Source organism: Alexandromys fortis, unplaced genomic scaffold (genome assembly GCF_014885135.2).
Source record: "Alexandromys fortis isolate MF-2015 unplaced genomic scaffold, M_Fortis_MF-2015_v1.1 scaffold_34, whole genome shotgun sequence".
In the NCBI taxonomy this organism is placed as follows: domain Eukaryota; kingdom Metazoa; phylum Chordata; class Mammalia; order Rodentia; family Cricetidae; genus Alexandromys; species Alexandromys fortis.
This window is the reverse complement of record NW_026067933.1, coordinates 13524361-13543967: the sequence shown is the minus strand read 5'-3', so window position 1 is coordinate 13543967 and position 19607 is coordinate 13524361. Positions and strand designations below refer to the sequence as shown.

The following is a 19607-nucleotide window of genomic DNA, read 5'->3' as shown; positions in this document are numbered from 1 at the left end:
TTTTTTTTTGTTTAAACAGAAAAAGGGGAAGTGATGTGGGAGTGTCATATCAATCTGTTGATTTCATTGGCTGAGCAATAAAGAAACTGCTGGCCCTGATAGGTTAAAAGATAAGTGGGCTGAATAAACAGGATAGAATTCTGGGTGGAAGAGGAAGTGAGGTCAGACTCTGCGCTGCTTCCAGAGGGACCGGACAGCTGCTCTCCCAGGCAGCTGTAACCCACGATGGATTTAGGCTAGAATCTTCCCGGTAAGCGCACCTTGGGGTGCTTACACACATCATTAGAAATGGGTTAGTCCAGGTGCAAGAATCAGCCTGTAAGGGCTAGAGTTCATGGGCCAAGCAGTTCTTAAATGAATACTGTTTGTGTGTTGTTATTTCGGGCATGAGCCAGCCAAGCGGCCGGGGTGTTGGGGACGCAGCCCTGCCGCTCCTTATTTCAACACTCCAGATAGTGTTAGGGATGGACTCCCTCTCATGGCCTGAGTCTCAAGCTGGATCAGCCATTGGTAGCTGCACTACCTTTATTCCAGAATATCTTGGAGGCAGAACAAACTGTAGGACAAAGGTTTTGTTGTTGGGCTGGTGTCCCAATCCCTCCACTGGAAGTCCTGCTTGGGGACAGGAAATGACTGGTTCAGGTTCCATATCCATTAGTAGGAGTCTTCACTAGGGTTACCTGTTGACAGAGGTTTCTGTCCAGCCGGGTCCTGCAGCCATTCAGTCCCAGAGAAACCCACAGAGGTCTATATAAACTGGTTGGTCTATTAGCTCAAGCTTCTTATTAACTAACTCTTGTATCTTTAATTAACCTGTAAGTTTTGCATGTGTTAGCCACGTGGTTTGGTACCTTTCATCAGATGCTTCCTCTGCATTTGAGTGACAACTATAGACACTTTTCTCTTCCCAGAATTCTCTTATTCTTGTTTCCGCGCCTATACTTCTTCCCTGGCTACTGGCCAATCAGCGTTTTATTCAACCAATAAAAGTGACAAATCTTTACAGGGTACAAGACCATTATCCCACAGTAGTCACTCTCATAGATTCCTGGGGGTTTCCATTATACTAGCTTCTAGTTTGCTCCTAAGATGCTCCCCTCAACTCCAGTTGTCTCTCCCTCTATTCTCTCCCTATTTGTTCTCTCCTGTTCCCACCCCTACCCATCTTCAGGCTCCCTTTGATTTCTACTCTATTTCCCCTTCTCAGAGAGATTCATGTGTTCCCCACTTTGAGCCCTCCTGCTTAGCTTCTCTGTGGACTGTATGTAGCATGGTTCTCCTTTACTTTATAGCTAGTATCTATTTATAAGTGAGTACATACCATGTTTGTCTTTCTGGGTTGGGGTTGGGATCGTCTCACTCAGGGTAATTTTTTTTCTAGTTCTATTTATTTTCTTGAAAATTTCATGATCTTATTATTATTTTTTAGCAGCTGAGTAATACTCTATTGTGTTAATGTACTACATTTCATTACATAATCCATTCTTTGGTTGAGCAACCTCTAGGCTGTCTCCAGTTTCTGGTTATTACAAATAAAGCTGCTATGAACATAGTTGAGTAAGTGTCCTTGTGATAGGATAAAGCATCCTTTGGGCATACGCCCAGAAGTGGTATATCTGGGTCTTGAGGTAGATGGATTCCCAATTTTCTGAGAAACTGCCATAATGATTTCCAAAGGGACTGTACAAGTTTACACTCCCATCAGCAAAGGAGGAGTGTCCTCACCTTTCTCCACATCCTTGCCAGCAAGAGCTGTCACTTGCGTTTTTTATCCTAGCCATTCTGGCAGGTGTAAGATGGAATATCAGAGTCATTTTGAGTTGCATTTCGCTGATGGCTAAGGATGCTGAACATTTCCTTAAGAGTTTCTCAATCATTTGAGACTCCTCTGTTGAGGATTCTCTGTTTATATCCGTATTCTATCTTTAATCATATCATGTGGTTTGTTGATATCTAGCTCCTTGAGTTCTCATATATTTTGGAAACTAGCCCTTTGTCAGATATGGGGTTGATGAAAATATTTTCGTTGCGATTTTAAAAAAATGGCACAAAGAGAAGTCATATCATGAACAAGGTTCACATAAGAAGTTTATTGGAAAAGGAGAAAGAAGGGGGCAAAGAAGGGGACAGACATGGGAACAGAGACCAGTCCCTGGGGACAAGTGTGGCAGAAGAAAAACAGAGAGAGAGAGGAAGAAAGAAAAAAAGAGAAAGATAGCAGGAGAGAGAGAGAGAGAGAGAGAGAGAGAGAGAGAGAGAGAGAGAGAGAGAGAGAGAGAGAGAGAGAGAGAGAGAGAGAGAGAAACAGAGGAATAGATGGGAGGTGGGCAGGCCCACCTTGTAAAAGGAACTGTAACAGATGTGCACAGAAGGTGCTCTTAGTGACTGTAGCTGAGGGCATCCCCAGTCAGGACCCTAAGGGCAGGCCAGTATGGATTCTTATATGCTAACACTTTTTCCGTTCTGTAGACTACTGTTTTGGTTTATTGACAGTGTCCTTTGCCCTACAGAAACTTTTTAGTTTCATGTGGTCCTATTTTTTTATTGCTGATTTTAGGGCCTGTGCTACTGGTGTTCAGTTTAGGAAATTGTGTCCTGTGCCAATACATTCAAGGTTATTCCCCATTTTCTCTTTTATCAGGTTCAGTATGTCTGGTTTTATGTTGAGGTCTTTGATTCACTTGGACTTGAGTTTTCCACAGGGTGATAGGTGTAGATCTATTTACATTCTTCTAAATGCCAACGTTCAGTTCGACCAGCAGCATTTGTTGAAAATATTTTCTTTTTCCATTGTATAGTTTTGGCTTCTTATTAAAAAAAAATCAGGTGTCTCATAGGCGTGTGGATTAATGTCTGGTCTTTGACTCAATTCCAGTGATCAACCTGTGTGTCAGAAATTGGCATCTAAACTTGTAATTACCCAAACCCAGATGCCTAGATACCAGTGAAAGAACATCCATGGCAATATGGCACCACCAGAGCCCAGTTATTCTACAGCAACCCCTGAATATTTCGAGACAGATGAAGCACAAGAAAATGACATTACAACCAACTTTCTGAAGATAATAGAAGTTTTAAAGAGAAAATGAATAAATCCCTTAAAGAAATTCAGAAAAACACAAACAATGGGAGGAAATGAATAAACCCCCGAAAGAAAGAGAAACCAAACAGGTAAAAGAAATGAATAGAACTGTTCAAGACCTTTTATTTCTTAAATATCTTAATGTGCCCATCATGTTTTCAGTCTCAATGTGCTCTGAGACCTGGGCATTTCTACTTTTACACATCTCTGCTACCAACCCCACCCGGTTTAGATGCATACTTAACCTACTGTGTCTGAATATAAATATAAATTCCTCTAGAATGCTTTCCCTGTGTGTGTTTCCTTTTCTCAGTATGTGTATTCTTTCTCTGGTTGCCCAGAGTAACAAACAGTAATTTACCTGATTGTACATTTAACTGTAGCTTAAGTTTAGGCATGGGAAAGACAATAATAATTTTTTCATAAGATACATAGCCTCTCATTTTTTAAAAAAAAAATTGAGACAGGTTTTCACTGTAACTTTAGAGCCTATCCTGAAACTAGCTCTGTAGACCAGGCTGGCCTCAAACTCACAGAGATCCGCCTGCCTCTGCTTCCTGAGTGCTGGGGTTTAAGGCGTGTGCCACCACCACCCGGCTCATTTTCAATTTTTCAAAACACTTTATTTCCCATATTATACATGTCACCATTCAACATATATTTGTAGAATAAATGAATGAATATAGTAGATTTAATTCAAACCTTTGTCTAATCTCAATAAAGAGCAGGTTAAAAACTCTTATACTGAGACTGTTTCAGATCCTAATATTTTAATAGCTTCTTTGGAATAGAATGTGGTTTCTGAAATTGATAAATGGCTGTTGCATCTAGTACTATTTCCCTAATTTTTAATGGGCTTAAAAATAATCTTAAACAATTTCCATAAATAGATGCCTGATTCTGTTTCCTATCAGCGTAGACACACAGCCTGAGAAACTTCGCAAACTGGGCACGGTGGCACACTCTTATAATCCCAGTACTTGAGAGGTTATGGCAGGATAATTCCTGTGACTTCAAGGTCAAGTTGGACTACTTATTGGCCACACTGGCCCTCAAAAAACAGACAAACTCATGATATACTTGTGAGAAGAATTTTGCTTTGGTTGTGTTCTTTATGGTTTCTTTGTTTTTTTTTTTTTTTCTTTTAATAATACTGAGTGTTGTGGTTTATTTTATGGAATGTCTTCCAATCAAAAAGTGATTGTTTACTCCCATTCCCTTCATGCCACTGTTGCTCCAGTATATCTTGCAGACAGCTTGCTTTTGTAGATCACAGTGTTTGTAGCTCTGTGATTTTGATGATTACCATTCTCCTTGGTAATGTACAGAGCACCCTCTAGGACTGTGAACCCTAGCCATTAGGGGTGAAGCTTCTAATCGAGCACCAGCTTGAAGTCTCTTTGTTCAATGTTATAAGTAAATGGTGTCCTCAACAATAGGGACTTCCTATCAGGTTATAGAGGGCAAGTACTAGTCTGTGATATTTTAAGGTTTCTTGGGACCTATTTGGCCATAACTCAATAAGATGTAGCCCATTGCTAGTACTAAAGTTTTGGTGGGATAAGACACCAGTTGGGGCACTGTCTCCCTCAGTTTATGATGACTCCATTTAAACTCTTCCCATATTGAGTATAGATTAGGGTGCTTCTACAGTGGTAGTGTCCTATCATAACACAGCCCAAGAATAGAGTGTATGAGGAGAATTCTGAGTCCCTGTGAGAATACTCATAAAAAAAAAAAAGATGAGAATCTTGTGGCCTCCGTTTCTTCACTAACATGGAATTGTTTTTTAATTTATTTTTGTGTGTGTTCTCCTCCCAGGTGTAGTGGATAGGAGTGAGTTTACGTCAGAGTATACATTACAACAGGCTGTTGTTTTTATGCCTCCAAGGGAAAACATGTTTTTGCCACATGTGGATGGTTCTTGGGATTGCACACTACTCATGTGATTGCTTCTTAAACCTCAGAATATAAATTATCTGATGCTCTGAATAAGGTTGGCAATACCATGAGACTTTAGTCCAGCTCATATTTAAATTCCGTTCTCCCAAGTCCCACCACCTCCAGAGCAGTAAACAGGTTTCCATATGCTTTTTTCAAAAGGCCTTTCGTGTTAGTTGTCCTCTCCATACTGCCCCCCTATCCATCTCTCCCACACCCTCCTCATTTAATCTTCCCATTTTACTTTACGCTTTATCTTTCTATAACACCATATTCTATTTGCCCTTCCTTGGGAGACCCCCACACACCCAATCCCTTATTAGGTATAGGACCTCTGTGGTTATTTGGGTTGTAGCATACATTTCAAAAGCTTAAAAGCTGACTTCTACATTGCAGAAAACATGGCCTATGAGCTGTAAGGTACTTGGCAATTAGGATGTCCATACAAGATTTGTCTTTCAAATGTATGTGGTTTAGTCATACAAATATTCCAATTAATATGCTAATATAAGAGTTAAACAGACATCTCACCAAGCAGGCAAAAGCTGTTTAGGCAGAAATTCTCTCAGGTAAGAAAGTTTGAGAAACTCGCACAATTGATCCTCTTTGAAATACTTCAACTTTGGCAGGCTGGAAAAATGGCCCTGATGAAAGTCCCGGAAGCCCTAAGACTGATGGCCAGCAACTAGATGGGGGCCCAACAATGGTAACAAGGAGTTCAGCTGTGACCACAGCCAGGGCCACACACAGCGTGCACAGTTCAAATTTTTGTAACATTTCAACATGCTCACAGCTCAGGGCTGGTTCACTAGCTCTTCCAGACACCTCCGGATTAGTTCATTAGCATATCAAGTCCTGTCCTGGGTTTGGATTCTGTCTGAGCCAGGGGCTTAATTCTGAGGCAAAGGCAGATCTGCCTCGTGGGAAGCTCAGGTATCATTACTATTTCAAGTCATATAAAATGGACTTTTTAACTTACACAGCCCTCAATTTCATTTTTCTTACTAGCTTAACAATATCCCATTGTGTAAATGTACCACATACTCATTATCTCTTCATCACCTTATGGGCATCTGTGTTTTTAATTTCAGGCTATTATGAATAGAACAGCAATGATGATGGATGAGTAAATATCTCTGTAGTAGGCTGTAGAGTACTTTGGGTATATGCCCAGGAATGGATCTTGAGGTAGATGGATTTTGAGCTTCTCGAGGAACCTCCACGCTGATTTTCACAGTAGCTGTACCAATTTTCACTTCCACCAGCAAGGACTAGGTGTTTCCTTTCCCCCCATCCTTACCAGCATATGCTGCCATTTGTTTTATATCTTAGCCATGCTGAGGGGTAAGATGAAGTCTCCAAGCAGTTTAATTTACATAAGAGTTAATAGTTAAATGGATAAATTTTCTCTCTGAGACTAATACTTCTTAAAACAGCAATTAATTCAAGTCTAATGTAAATTTTTCATTTAATGGTCATGCAAAAACATAGCTCTCACCTCAGAGAGATCAAGAGATAGTTTACTCCGGGACTAAATGTGAGTGACTATTATTATTATCATTATTATTAATTTAATATTATTAATGGCAATAGTATATAAATTTAGGTCCCTCCAAACACCATGTTATCATGTTCCAAAGAGGTAGTGATTGCATGAACTGCTTTTAGTAACAGAAGAAAGCCATACACCAAGACAGTTTTCACATACTTTGGTGGGTGTATCAGGCATGGCAAGATGGAGGGAACTCTGTAACATACCTTGGATGCTATCTATCAACATTCTTAGCCCCTTGATTGGTGGAAAACTAGTGTTTCATTCAGTTAGCCCACACCAAAATTGTTGAAATATGAAGCGGCGGGGCTGTGTCCCCAACACCCCGGCCGCTTGGCTGGCTCATGCCCGAAATAACAACACACAAACTGTATTCATTTAACTGCTTGACCCATTTCTATCTAGCCTCTTCTAGAATAATTCTCACATATTAATTTAGCCCATTTCTAATCATCTGTGTAAGCACCCCAAGGTGCGCTTACCGGGAAGATTCTAGCCTCCGTCCATCATGGTGTCTCTGCTCCAGAGAGCAGAGTTGTCTGGTCTGTCCGGGAGCAGAGCAGAGTCTGACTTCACTTCCTCTTCCGCCCAGCATCCTATTCTGTTTATTCCACCCACCTATGTTCTAAGCTATGAGGCAAGCAGTTGGTTTATTATAATTAACCAATTACCTTCCTCCATCACAAAATAACTTTTATCTGTTAGTCACACATTGTTAGATCTGACATGAAGGTGCAAAAGGAATGGCTATTTAGTAGCCCAAACATAGACTGGGTTAGTTGGTAATCAAGCTCTGGAATTAAAACTTCCCAATCTCTCCAGATTTTAATCAGTTTTAATGAAATTACCTAAAGCCGTCACAGCTTTTTTCTAGGAATTCTTGTTCAGGGTTTAGCCTATTGGCTAGGCATAACATTTTGTACATATGTGTGGGGGGGCATAACACATTTATTAAATATTATAATGCCCCTCGTAGCTTGGAAGGCTTAGTAATAGGATCTGACAGAGAAGAGGCTGAGGGCTAGGCAGGACAGTTTATCTTCAGGAGAGAGGAATAGCTGGTAACCACATAAAGAAACAAACTCTGAGGACCCAGCAAAAGAATTAGTCATGATCATGATCTTACTTATAAAACAATAACAAACAAACAAGCAAAACCAAAACTCCTTTGTATCCGACATAAAATTGTCATTCGCAAACCTTTGGCAGAAAACACATTTTTGCGCATTCCTATTTAAGGAAGAGCAGTTCAAGGAAGCAGTAGGAGGTGATGGGGGTGTAGATATCAGTTATGGTTTTTAGTAGTCCTTTAATGAAAATTTAAAATCTTAAAAAAACACAAACCAGACTCAACATTGGTCTTACATGACTGGAAGGAGATGGGAGGACAGTTTCAGAGAGGTCTAGTCTCTCAGAGGCTATGGGCGGAGTTTTGGGGCTGTGAGCGAATTCTGCCTTGAAGTTCCTCGGCTTCACTCGGCTTCACTCGGCTACCTTCGGCTCTCTCCGAGGAGGGAGCGCGTCTGCGCACGCGCCCTCCGTTTCTGCCGCTCGCAGCGGCTGTTTAGCTCGTGGTTTTCACTTCCTTCTCGTCAGAGCCGTATCCGGGTCTTTGCTCTCCCTATTGTTTCAGCCAGTCGGCCTCAGACTGTGGGGATTCTGGGTCTTTTGTTGCTTCTGGTGCAGGATAATAAAGTTTTCTGTTCTTTTTATTTCTGGCTTTTACGGGGGCAGCTCCCCTCGCAGGGCGGCCGGGCGGGCCTGGCGCTGCTGACCGGCGAGCACGGGGGAAGGGGCGGGGTGGGGGTGGGGAGGGACGGTGGCCCGCCCCCGGGGTCGCCCCTGCTCGGCCGGCGCACCGCCCCGCGTAACTAGCTGCTCTCGGACTGGTCTCCGTGGCCCTCCGCGCGTCCCCGCTGCCTCGCCTCCTGCAGCGTCTCCCTAGGTCTCCTCCAAACGACCACCTCACGGATTCCTTAGTAAGTGTATCCGAGGCCTCGGTCGGCCCCTCCCGACCCTTCCAGAAGTCAGGACTTGAGGAACAGGGAGGACTGGGTGGGTCCTGCGTGACAAACGGACCCCTGGTAGATGCTGCTCGCTGGTCCCCGGCAGTGAGCCCTGGCTTCTGGGTTGCAGTGGGTGTACGCTTTTGTACGTTGCGGGGTCTAAGAGGGATTGCCGAGGAGTTACAGAAGCATGTCTCTCGAAGGTGTGTTGGGGTCTGCGAGGGTGGGCTGGTTTGGCTTGGTCGTGGCCGCACCACAGGGGCAACCTGGCCTTCTGCAGTCAGCGTCCACAAACCCAACTTCTCCCCCAAGCACTGAGAACTCAGAGTCCTTGCACGATGTCACCCCTACCGTCTTAAGCATCCCAGCTCTCCCTGTTCGGTGAGGTTGTAAAATGACCGTAATGTTTTCTCTTCACAGTGGATCGCAGCTCCAAGAGGAGGCAGGTGAAGCCTTTGGCAGCTTCTCTTCTGGAAGCTCTCGATTATGATAGTTCAGATGACAGTGATTTTAAAGTTGGAGATGCTTCAGGTAAACGTTTCCTTCCTCCTTCCCCTTCGCAGCTTTCTCCGGTTCCGTGTATTTTTAACTTTAATTTTTGAACCAGTTTTGATTAAAATGTTCATTTACAGTAAAAGCACACATACCATTTTGTTCATTTGATTTCCTGCATTTTCCCAAGATCCTTTCACTAGATCCTGTTATGGTTATCTGGTACAGAAGAACCCTTTTCAAAGATGCAAAAGCAGTTTTTTTCTATCCTATACCCTAAAATGCATTTATGCTTATATATTTTAGTGAAGAGTTGAGGTACCCCAGATATAGAAGAGTATAGACGAATACTATGGGCCATAATTAGCCTTGCACAGGGTTACTCCCTTTTCAGCTCCCATGGCACACTGAGAGGAGCTCTGTTTTGTGCCTTAGCTCCCTTACAGAATAAATTTAGTCCAAGCAAACCTTCTGCTTAAAAATAGGTGCAATGCCTTGAGGAAAACATACACGCTTGCTCTTTCTAGTTAAGGGTTTAAAAGGTGATGAAAGTTGTATGTACACATGTATAGAAGGAGAACATTATGGTTTTCCTGTATGCGTTTTCTTCTGTGTACTTAATGTGTACTTACTATATTAGGCTGAGCAATACTCCAGGCCCTCTAACATGTTTTTAGTATCCCATCATGCAGTTTGGCATTTTGAAACATCTTGCTCCCTTTCTCTGTAGTGAGAAGGCATGGAATTAGTTTGAGTTGTGTCACTGTTAATGGCACCAGCAAACAGTTTGCATTATGGTTTAAGGCAGACTCTCATTTAGATTTTATAATAGCTTTTCATGGAGATAGTTCTTTAGAGTCACGGGGTTCTGTCCGGGATATAGTACTGAGTTTACACGATTGCCCAGGAAGTTACTCATAAACTGATGGACCCGATGGGTCTGACGGTAACATTTCATCTTTTCCCTGTTCAGAACCTAGGAGTGGGTTGATGTAATCTCAAGTCACAATGGCTTGGAGATTGCGGTAACTGATGAGTTCAGTCCAGCAATCAACATTTGATAAGCTTGTCTTGATTAACTGTTTTCTAACCTTTCCTTTGCAGCTCTTTATCTCCTATTTAGTTGACTCACTGGTGTTTGGTACTTTCAAAGAAGGAAAGGGAAAGGTGGTGAAATACAGAAGTCTTCTTCCTAGAGAAGACTAACAGGAATATGCTTTGCTAAAAGGTAGTATTGGTGTGTCAGTGAGACTCCAAACTGCCAAAAATTGTTACCAGTTAGAAGGCAGGAATTTATGAAACAAACTCTAAAACTTTCTTTAAATGTTCAAAAATGGTTTTGTTTCGATAAATTCTGACTTATAGGTTTAATTTCTCATTTTTTGAGTTGGAGTCGTGCACTAGCATTCTCTTTACAAGGCATGGGATCATCCAGATACGCTTATAAGATTCTTTAAAAATAATGTATGGGATCCAGCCAAGTCAACATTCCCGACCTTGATAAGTACGAATAATTGTTGAACGGATGTTATATTTGGCTAATGTACATCCCCTAAAAGCACTCAAATTTCATACGTTCTGTCCCTGGTCGTATAATTCCCAGTTTTTTACTGCCCTGACTCCTGGTGACTTTATATACATGATATTAAGATTTCAGGTCATGGATTTGTTTTTGCAGTTTTGGAAATGTTATTGAGAAAAAGAGCTGGTGGTCACTGATTTTATTTCAAATAATAGTCAGTGGCATGCGAGTCTCCTTCCCCATGTTTGCCTCCTGAATGGTGGTGCTCCTCCCCGCTGAGATGGTGACTTATCTAGATCAGCACTACTTCCTCTCACTGTTGATTGTGGGCCATGAAATAAACATGCTCTAAGACAGGGCACAGGTAAAATTATGGTACTAGCCACCAGAAGAACCGGATGTGGAAATGCTAGATGGAACCGCATACAAGTGACTGATTTTGTGGTTCTAAACCAGCCCAGTACTGGACACACACTTCCTTTAGCTTAAGTAAAGCATTTGATTTGATTTGTGCCTAGGATTAGGGATAATTTTCTGTTATCTGCATTGAAAGCTTTTTGAAGATGTGTGCATTCGTTCATTTTACTAACAGTATAAACTAGTGGTGTCCTGACCATTCCTATTTTCTTTGCTATGCAAAGCAAAATGGGTTACCTTTAGATCTTGATGGGTTATTTAGTTAATACAGTGAGGCCATTTTGCCTGGAAGTAATCTAACTAGGAGAGGCAGGTTGAGACTTCAGTAATAGTTTCTTTTGGTAGTGCTTTTTTGTTTACTCTGTTTGTTGATCAAGTTGTATTCATTAGAATTTAATTTTAACACTTTCCTGAATGTTATAGGGAGAGATTGCACTTACTAAATGATGGGTAATACAGGGAGTAGTTGATTATGTCTGTGGTTCAAGTCTTCTGGAGGAGAAAGGGTTGTTTTTGACTAGGTTGATATAGGTCATCTTCATTGAGGAGCTAGGGAAGGAGCTGTGAACTAAGAATAGTAAGTAAAGAGAAAAACAGTCTTGGTGAGAGAAACAATACATGTTAAAGATGCAGAGACATGGACATGTTATTTCTGTTTGGGGTTAGGAACATACATGCGTAGAGGACAGTGAGACTATTGAGATCTTATTTTAGATGTGGGTTTCTCAGAAAGCCTTGGCACTCTTGGCGTTTTGTGTTGACTGTTTCTTTGTTGTGGAGGTTTGCCCTGTGTAGTCCAGTGTCGATGTTTAGAGTACCGTTGTCTTGTGTTTGATGCCAGTGTCTTCCCTACTTGTTGTATCTACTGTGTGACTGCCAGTGTTTCCGGGAGCTAGCGCATGTCCTTGGAGAAAGAGTTACCCATCCCAGAGAAGCTTTGCTTTGGATTTACCCAGAAAATGCAAGATGGCACAGCCTGTAACTAGAGTCAGGAGAGAATGAGTTGTGTTGTGATGGGCTTCTATGAAAAGAAACCGAATTATTGAAAGATGATTCTAGGCTCTGTTAGTTACTATGTTAGTTTGTGCTGCTAATTCTTGCCAATGAAAAGAATAACTAAGGTTATAGAATTATTGGACAAAGGCTATATTTCATAGCTGGAAATCTCTAAATTGTACCGATTTTATTATTTAATATTCATGATTAAGAAAATGAGTGTTATAATGATACTTATTGTTGATTATTAAATTCATATTATCAAGTGAATATTGTCAAGGTACTTTTGAAGTTTTGTTTTTAATTCTGTAACTAAAACAATTTCCTTAACTAACAGTTGAAATGATTGTTTCTTTGAGTGATCCTTATATACTGTGTGTTTTGAAGGGTTATTTTTCTTAATTCTATAACTAAATGAAGAACTGAATTTTAATTTTAAACTCACTTTAAATGTAAAAAAATTCATTCTAGGTACGGGGATTAATTAACTCTGTCCTTATGCATACGATAGCTTTATTTGCAATATCTGGCTAATTTCTTCACACTTTTAATTTTCCTTTCTTCTTTGCCTCCTTCCTCTATTATTTCCTTTCTCCTATGCAAAATGATAGATTTGGAAGGCAACATGGGGGGATAGTTGTTCTTTGATGTTGTAGTAATAGCAGTGCTTTTCTTTTGCAGCCTTTAAATATGTAGCCAGGTGTGGACCTTATTTCTCATTGTTGTTTTTTTTTTAATCTGTGCTTATGAATAAATATATCTGTTCATCAAATGAATATGTACCAAATAGAAGTAATGGCTAATCAGATGAAAAAGTTATTTTTCCAGCGATCCTGGTCCTGTTGTTAGATTATAACTAAGATGTTACATTTGGTGATGAAAAAGTTTGGCAAGCACCTAGTATTTGAATTTGAAGAAAAATATAAAACAATTGAATTTTAAAATTGCACTGTGCTCAAACATGATTATAAAACAAAGCAAGATCAAAGAACATTAGCTTACCCCTATATTTGAAAATAATTGACATTAGTATTTACATTAAAAATAAAATTACAAACTCTATGACATATGTAAAGTTTACCAGATATTACAAGGTTTATTCTCATCGGGAACCCATACTCTGTACTAGGAGCCACTAGGGGAATTTATGTATCATTTATTACACTCTTGTTACAATACCTTGTAGAAGAGTAGGGTCTTCCTCTTTCGTCTCTCCCTTTGAGCTTCTTGATTGCAGTGTTACTTATGAGGCGTCATACTTTTCTTTAGCTAATGTGCACAAGGGAGCCTTTTCTACCATTCTGCTTATTTCTTAGAAGACCATTATTTAGAAATTTGTAGAAACCGTTGTTGATTTTAGCTAGGATTGATTTTTCTTTGTAGGTTAGGTTCAGTTATTGTGAGTGGTGTAAAAATCCAAATTTTCTTAATGATTTATAGAACTGTTCAACTGAAATCAAGTCACTCGTTGGGAATGATATCGAGTCCATGCTCTTTAAATCTAAAATGCTGAACCGTCTTTAAGGATTTCTTCAGTTTGGCAGAAACTTGTTTTACAGTAGAGCCGGTCGAAAACAGACAGTTGATTTGTGTCATCTCTCACACATTGTGAATATTTGTACTTTACGTTGTTTATTATATTTGGTAGCAGCTTAGGTATTAATGTGGTATTAATGTAATATATTATTTATATTTCAAATTACCTTTGTAAAATGTGATCATTCCTAAATTTCAGCTCCAAAGGTCTGAAACCTAGGGAATTGTTAGCTTGGACGATAGTGCGTGTTTGCCCTGTGTAAGATTATTTAGAATAAGGGCAGTTTTTTTTTTTTTTTTTTTTTTTTTTAGAACACTACTGATTAAGCGGATAGTCTTGAGGTTGATAGTGAATTCATTGGGTCATTCAGCATCTGTTGTTTTCATTTCTTGCGTGAGTTAACTAGCACACAGGATAGTTCTGTTATTAACCCTGTATGTGGGGCTTCTGAGATGATTGAGCTGCACTAACCTTTGCACCTTCAATTCCCAGTTAATTTTAAAGGTGAAGGAAAGTCAAATTCATTGAAATTAAAATTATATAGAAACATAATTTTCTAACATTAAAACAGTAAAGTAATGCTTTGTACTATTTTATCATTTCCATTTTCTTGACTATAGATGCAGACAATTTATTTTCCTATAGATTTTACAATTGGTATAAAAACCGTTTCTTCCTCTTCTTTCTCCATTTCCCTTTATCCTCCTGTTCAAATATTTAAAATCTTTACTTTTGGTTTGTGTGCAGACAAGATTAGAGTAAGTGCTGGGTTGAGATGGACTTGGCCGCCCTTGGTGGGCATGGAAGCAGCTTGCTGATTGTAAGCTTGCGTGATCTACGCAATTATCATAGTTTACTTGTTCAGTAGCAGGGAGCTGGGCATTTTAGGATAGATTCATTTCTTCATGAGCATCTTCCATTGTAGGACACTTAATAGTTAGAACTTACGAAAGTTTGCATGACACATTTATTGATATGGGTAGTATTCTAAGCAGGAAGACTGAAATTTTCTTTCATCTTCCATTTTCTTACGTGCCATTGGTTTTGTCCATTTTCACCTTTGTACTTGATGTAACATTGTCTGCCACAAGTTCACTATCAAATGTCTATGCTTGTTTGGATAGAAAAAGGTTTAACAAATCAGACAATTTTAGAGGGCTAAATTTTTCTTGCTTGATTTGTGATTTATTAGTTTAAGTATACATATTTTATGAAAGAAGGATATAAACAAAGATTAGTTAAATTACATTATGGTAAAGTTATCATCAAGTGCCCGTTAAAACATACTTTTAGACAATAAAACTATCTCTAGGACATTATACTGTTATTAGCTATTTGATATAAAATGGTAGTACTATTCTTATAGTATATTCTAACTTACATTTCATATGTCATCCTCATTAATTCATATTGGATTAAATCATATATCAACTTTGTTGACTTATTATTTAATGAGGTTGGGAATGTCTGCCATCCTTTGCCGTAGATTTGTTTATATTGTTTTGCAAGTTATTCACGAGTTTTGGTGGTTTCATTTGTGTCAGTGTTGTGTGTGTGTGTGTATGTATATACATATGTGTGGTTTTTTTTTCTCATATTTTCGACAGATTCTGAAGGGAGTGGTAATGGAAGTGAAGACCCTTCAAAGGACAGTGGAGAAGGCTCCTGTAGTGATTCTGAGGAAAACAATTTAGAAGAAGAACTGAGTGAAGATATTAAAGTAAAAGAAGAACAGCTTAAAAATTCTACAGAGGAAGAAATAGTGCCATCAGATAAACAGTTAATTAAAATGGAAAAGAAGGAAGAAGAAGAAAATGGAGAAAGACCTAGAAAGAGAAAGGAGAAAGAAAAGGAAAAGGAGAAAGAAAAGGAAAGAGAGAAGGCAGCAGTATCTGACAGTGCAGCTGCTTCTGCTGCCGCCACCACAGCCACGAGTCCTGCTGTCACCTCCCCTTCTGTCCCTGCCACCACCGCCCCCGAGGAACAAGTCAGTGAGCCCAAGAAATGGAATCTTCGTCGAAACCGACCCCTTTTGGACTTTGTGTCCATGGAAGAGCTGAACGATATGGACGATTATGACAGTGAGGACGACAATGACTGGAGACCTACCGTAGTAAAGAGAAAGGGGAGGTCGGCGTCTCAGAAGGAGGGCAGTGACGGAGACAACGAGGATGATGAAGATGAGGGAAGTGGGAGCGATGAAGACGAGAATGACGAGGGCAATGACGAAGACCATAGCAGCCCTGCTAGCGAAGTGGGCTGCAAGAAGAAGAAGAGTAAAGTTCTTAGCAGAAACAGTGCTGATGATGAGGAACTGACCAATGATAGCCTGACCCTATCTCAGAGCAAGAGTAATGAGGTAGAGCAACCCAATTTTTATGATATCTGTCTGTCTGGGGAAAAGGGAACTCTCTAACTCACTACTTATATATAGTAAGTAGCTTCCTTGAATTTTTATTTAGTTGTAGGTGTGAATGAACACCCTAAATGTAACCTTTATTCGTTTGGTCAACAAACTTTTACTTACCCACCATTTGTCAACATTCTCCAGGAGTTTGTAGTTTCCATCTCCAAGGAGAAGAATATGTAGAGAAACATTTTTATATCTCTAGACTTGGGAAACGATAGTTCTCTATTCCCATTTTTCTCATCTTCCTGTTCATAGATGCTAACTGGCACTGAGTGGGTTATGGTAGGAGAAACTCCTTTCAGCATAATTTTGTCCATAGACACATAAAAATAAAAAGCTTTTGAATACTTTAGAAGAGAACAGCAAATAGCTCATTTTTTTTTCTCAGATTTGTAGAGTTGTTTTAAAGGGTTAAGTCATCAACTGTTACAGTCATCAGCATAGTCACCAGTGCTTTGCTTTATGTGTGTGAAGGTAAAATGTACTTTTAAAAACATATTTATTGAACAAATTCTCTGCAAAGAAGTAAAAATGAAAGCAAATATTTCCCCCATAGAACAAACGTTTCTATCCTGAAGCAACAGTAATGACTTCAGTCCTGCCATTGAAGTTCTACTGCACGTTAGGTTTACCCATTGGTCCAGAGGTGCAACGTTCAAGACTTCAGTTAAATATATCTGTGTATCTGTCTGTGTGCCTATATGTTTTCCTTCCAAAAGAAAGATTGATTTGCTGTCTTACATGTAGATGTATCTGTTACATCACATGGAGAACTGTTTTAATTCTGTCATTTCCGTTACTGTGTTTATGTCAACAAAATTTTCTTCACCATTTTTTTTTTGTTTTTCATATCATTGAAGTAGCTTAAACTGGTAGATTTTCTTTATGCTTTATTTATTCTTTCATATTTTTCTGCTTACAGATTTTCAGAGTAGTGCTTGTCTATTTTAACCAGGCTTATTATCAATTTTGTGGGTTTCTTTTCCTCTTAAATAATATATAGCAAACTCAGGGATTCCATGTCAGCAGAGGTGAAATAACATCTTATTATTTGCATTATAAACACCGATTAATTTCAGGTTTCTCTCATTCCTATGAAGAACATTGCCTGCTTCCAGTGCTATGCTAATTTTTATCTTTCGGTAAAGGAAAACGCATTTGAGGAGGTAGTGTGGTACTTTTTAAGGTTGTAGCATAAACTGTTCCATATTGCCAATGCCATTTTGGCTTATTTATGGTTGGTTATCTGTTAATATTTAGATTGCACATTTATCTGTTTAGTTTATTTTTAAAGCATTTAGCACTTATTTTAGGTCTATTGATTGAACTTACTTTTGGTAACATCTCTTCATGTTCCATGTTTATTGGGTTAATATCCACAAAAGTAATTTAAGATAGAGGGCATATACAGTAATCTGTAGGGACACTTGCATAAGGTATTTATCTTTTAATTACCTCTGCTTGACAACAGTGTTTTAATAGACTTAAGTTTTATAATACATTTCAAGATCATATATGTGGGTTAGTTTTTTTTTTCCTTCTGGTGATAAAATTAAAAATTCTGGTAAGTAATGGGGCCTATATTTAAGTGTCCCAAGATATTTCTGGGATGAGATTCCAAAGTATTCTTAGTAAAATGCCCATATAGAATAACTTACAGAAAGCTAATCTCTGTGAGAATAGCCTCCTCCTGCTTATATGCTTCATCACAGTTTTTGTCCCGTCAACTATTTTAATTCTTTAAAATTTTTTAATGATTTTAATTATATTTAAATCATGTTAAACTAAACTAGACATTCAATTTTAGTTAATAAATTTCTTACTTACAAGTCTAAATTTTCTATTTATATGATCTTGTATTTATAGAAAGATGTTTGAAGTTTATTCTTGCTTCCTTATGGGTCAATCTTACTAGTCCTTATAGCTAACAAGTACATCATTTTTTTCCATTTTCCCTTTAAGTGTCAGATTCCCCTTTGTAGTAGAAACAGCTGTAGAAATACAAACAAGAATATCATATTTAGTTTTTAACTGGAAGCCTTTTCTTGGTTGCAATGTCAAGTAGATTTGCAGAGAAATGATATGGGTTGTCTACAGTTAAATGGTGCTCTGAAACCTTAACAATTTTCAGTTTTCGTAGGGGAATTTACATTTTTTAACCAGGGCCCTTTTATAACTCACTTTTTGGCTTCAACATGCCTCATGCACATAGAGGAATGCTTCTAAAGCATTTAGGCTTTTGGATTCCTTTATCTTAGATGTTATTGAAGACTTGCAGTATTATTTATGTTGACTGTGTCTATTGACATTTGCAATTTCAAATTAAATCTTAGAAACTATAAAAACAAAAACATAATAGAGAAGCAGACAAGTTGTTAAGTTGGTAACACTGACTTTAGGTAGCTTCTTGAACACTCCACTAGTCACAAGAGAAGAGTTAAAAAAAAGCAAGTAGTATATTAATAGGATCATGAGAATAGTCTTTACCTGTGCACTTCCTGCAAAAGAGCTTCCTGAAACACACCTTTGCTGCTTGAGCACGGGTACTTGGAGTTGCATTTTCTGCAAATTGGTACCTATCTTTTTCCGAGGGCTTTCACATTTGCATGTTTTAAATCAGTACAGTCTGGATAACGCCCCGCCCCTGCGGTATAGCTCTGTCCTTTTCAGTCCTTTATTTTGAAACTTTTAAGTGTCACTAATAGCATTTTGCCCACCCATTGATCTTCTTACCTAAGTTTTTAAAAGAAGGGTAGTGGCTAGACATTGGTGGCACACACCTTTAGTCCCAGCACTTGGGAAGCAGAGCCAAGTGGATCTCTGAGTTCAAGGCCACTATATAGTAAGTGCCAGGACAGGCTCCAAGGCTACACAGAGAAACCCTGTCTCAAAGGAAAAAAGAAAGAAGGGTAGTGTAACATTTTCAAAAAATGATTCTGGTTCTCATTTTGAAGACTTTGAACCTAGAGTAGGTGAGAATTTATACAATGCAGACATTCTGTCAATAGAAATGGCAGTCTTATTTTATTAAGGACCCAAAGCTGCTTTCTCATTGACGATCTCTAGAACAGTTTGGTTTTTGGACTACTGTTTTGATAAATACAGCCTTGTATTTTTTGGCTCAACCACAAAAGAATTTTTTTTTTTTTTTGGTCATACAAGGCTCTTTAATGACAAATGTCACCTAGAGTTTGGCAAAATTTCTAAATGCTTTAAATGGGAAAATATTAACCCTTTCTTTGAAAACATGATTTGTGTTTTAATAGAGCAAGTATAATTCAAAGAATTACAAGTAATTACATAGAGTAAGTAATTCAAGCACACTTAGGATGAAATGAATATAAAAAGTTTATTATCAATTCTTTCTGGCATACTTCTGAAGATATTTATCTTTTGGGATGTCTGACTTACTGATTAATTATCTCTGCACATTTTCAAGAAAAAAATTGCTTTAATTCCTGTTAAAAGCAAGTGTTGTAATGTTTTATAAACATTTGAGAGTCTTATTTTTTTGTCTTTCATGTTTTTGACATGGGGTTTCTCTGTAGCCTTGGAGCCTATCCTGAAACTAGCTCTTGTAGGCCAGGCTGGCCTCAGACTCATTTGAGAGTCTTTGAAGGAAACATTGGTGAAGAGCTGTTGATCACACTTT

General features: G+C 38.8%; 1 protein-coding gene across 4 annotated transcripts in view; it reads left to right on the top strand.

The window, feature by feature from the left end:
* Positions 1-8146: 8146 nt before the first annotated feature.
* Positions 8147-19607, top strand: part of Phf14 (PHD finger protein 14) — a 137579-nt gene continuing 126118 nt past the window's right edge. For all 4 annotated transcript variants that reach the window (XR_007592445.1, XR_007592446.1, XM_050145855.1 and 1 more), the window contains exons 1-3: positions 8147-8554; positions 9002-9112; positions 15153-15904. Coding sequence is in view for 2 of the 4 variants with exons in the window: in XM_050145855.1 (XP_050001812.1) it covers position 8554; positions 9002-9112; positions 15153-15904 (864 nt within the window). In the remaining 2 variants the exon portion in view is untranslated. The remainder of the gene's footprint in view (positions 8555-9001; positions 9113-15152; positions 15905-19607) is intronic.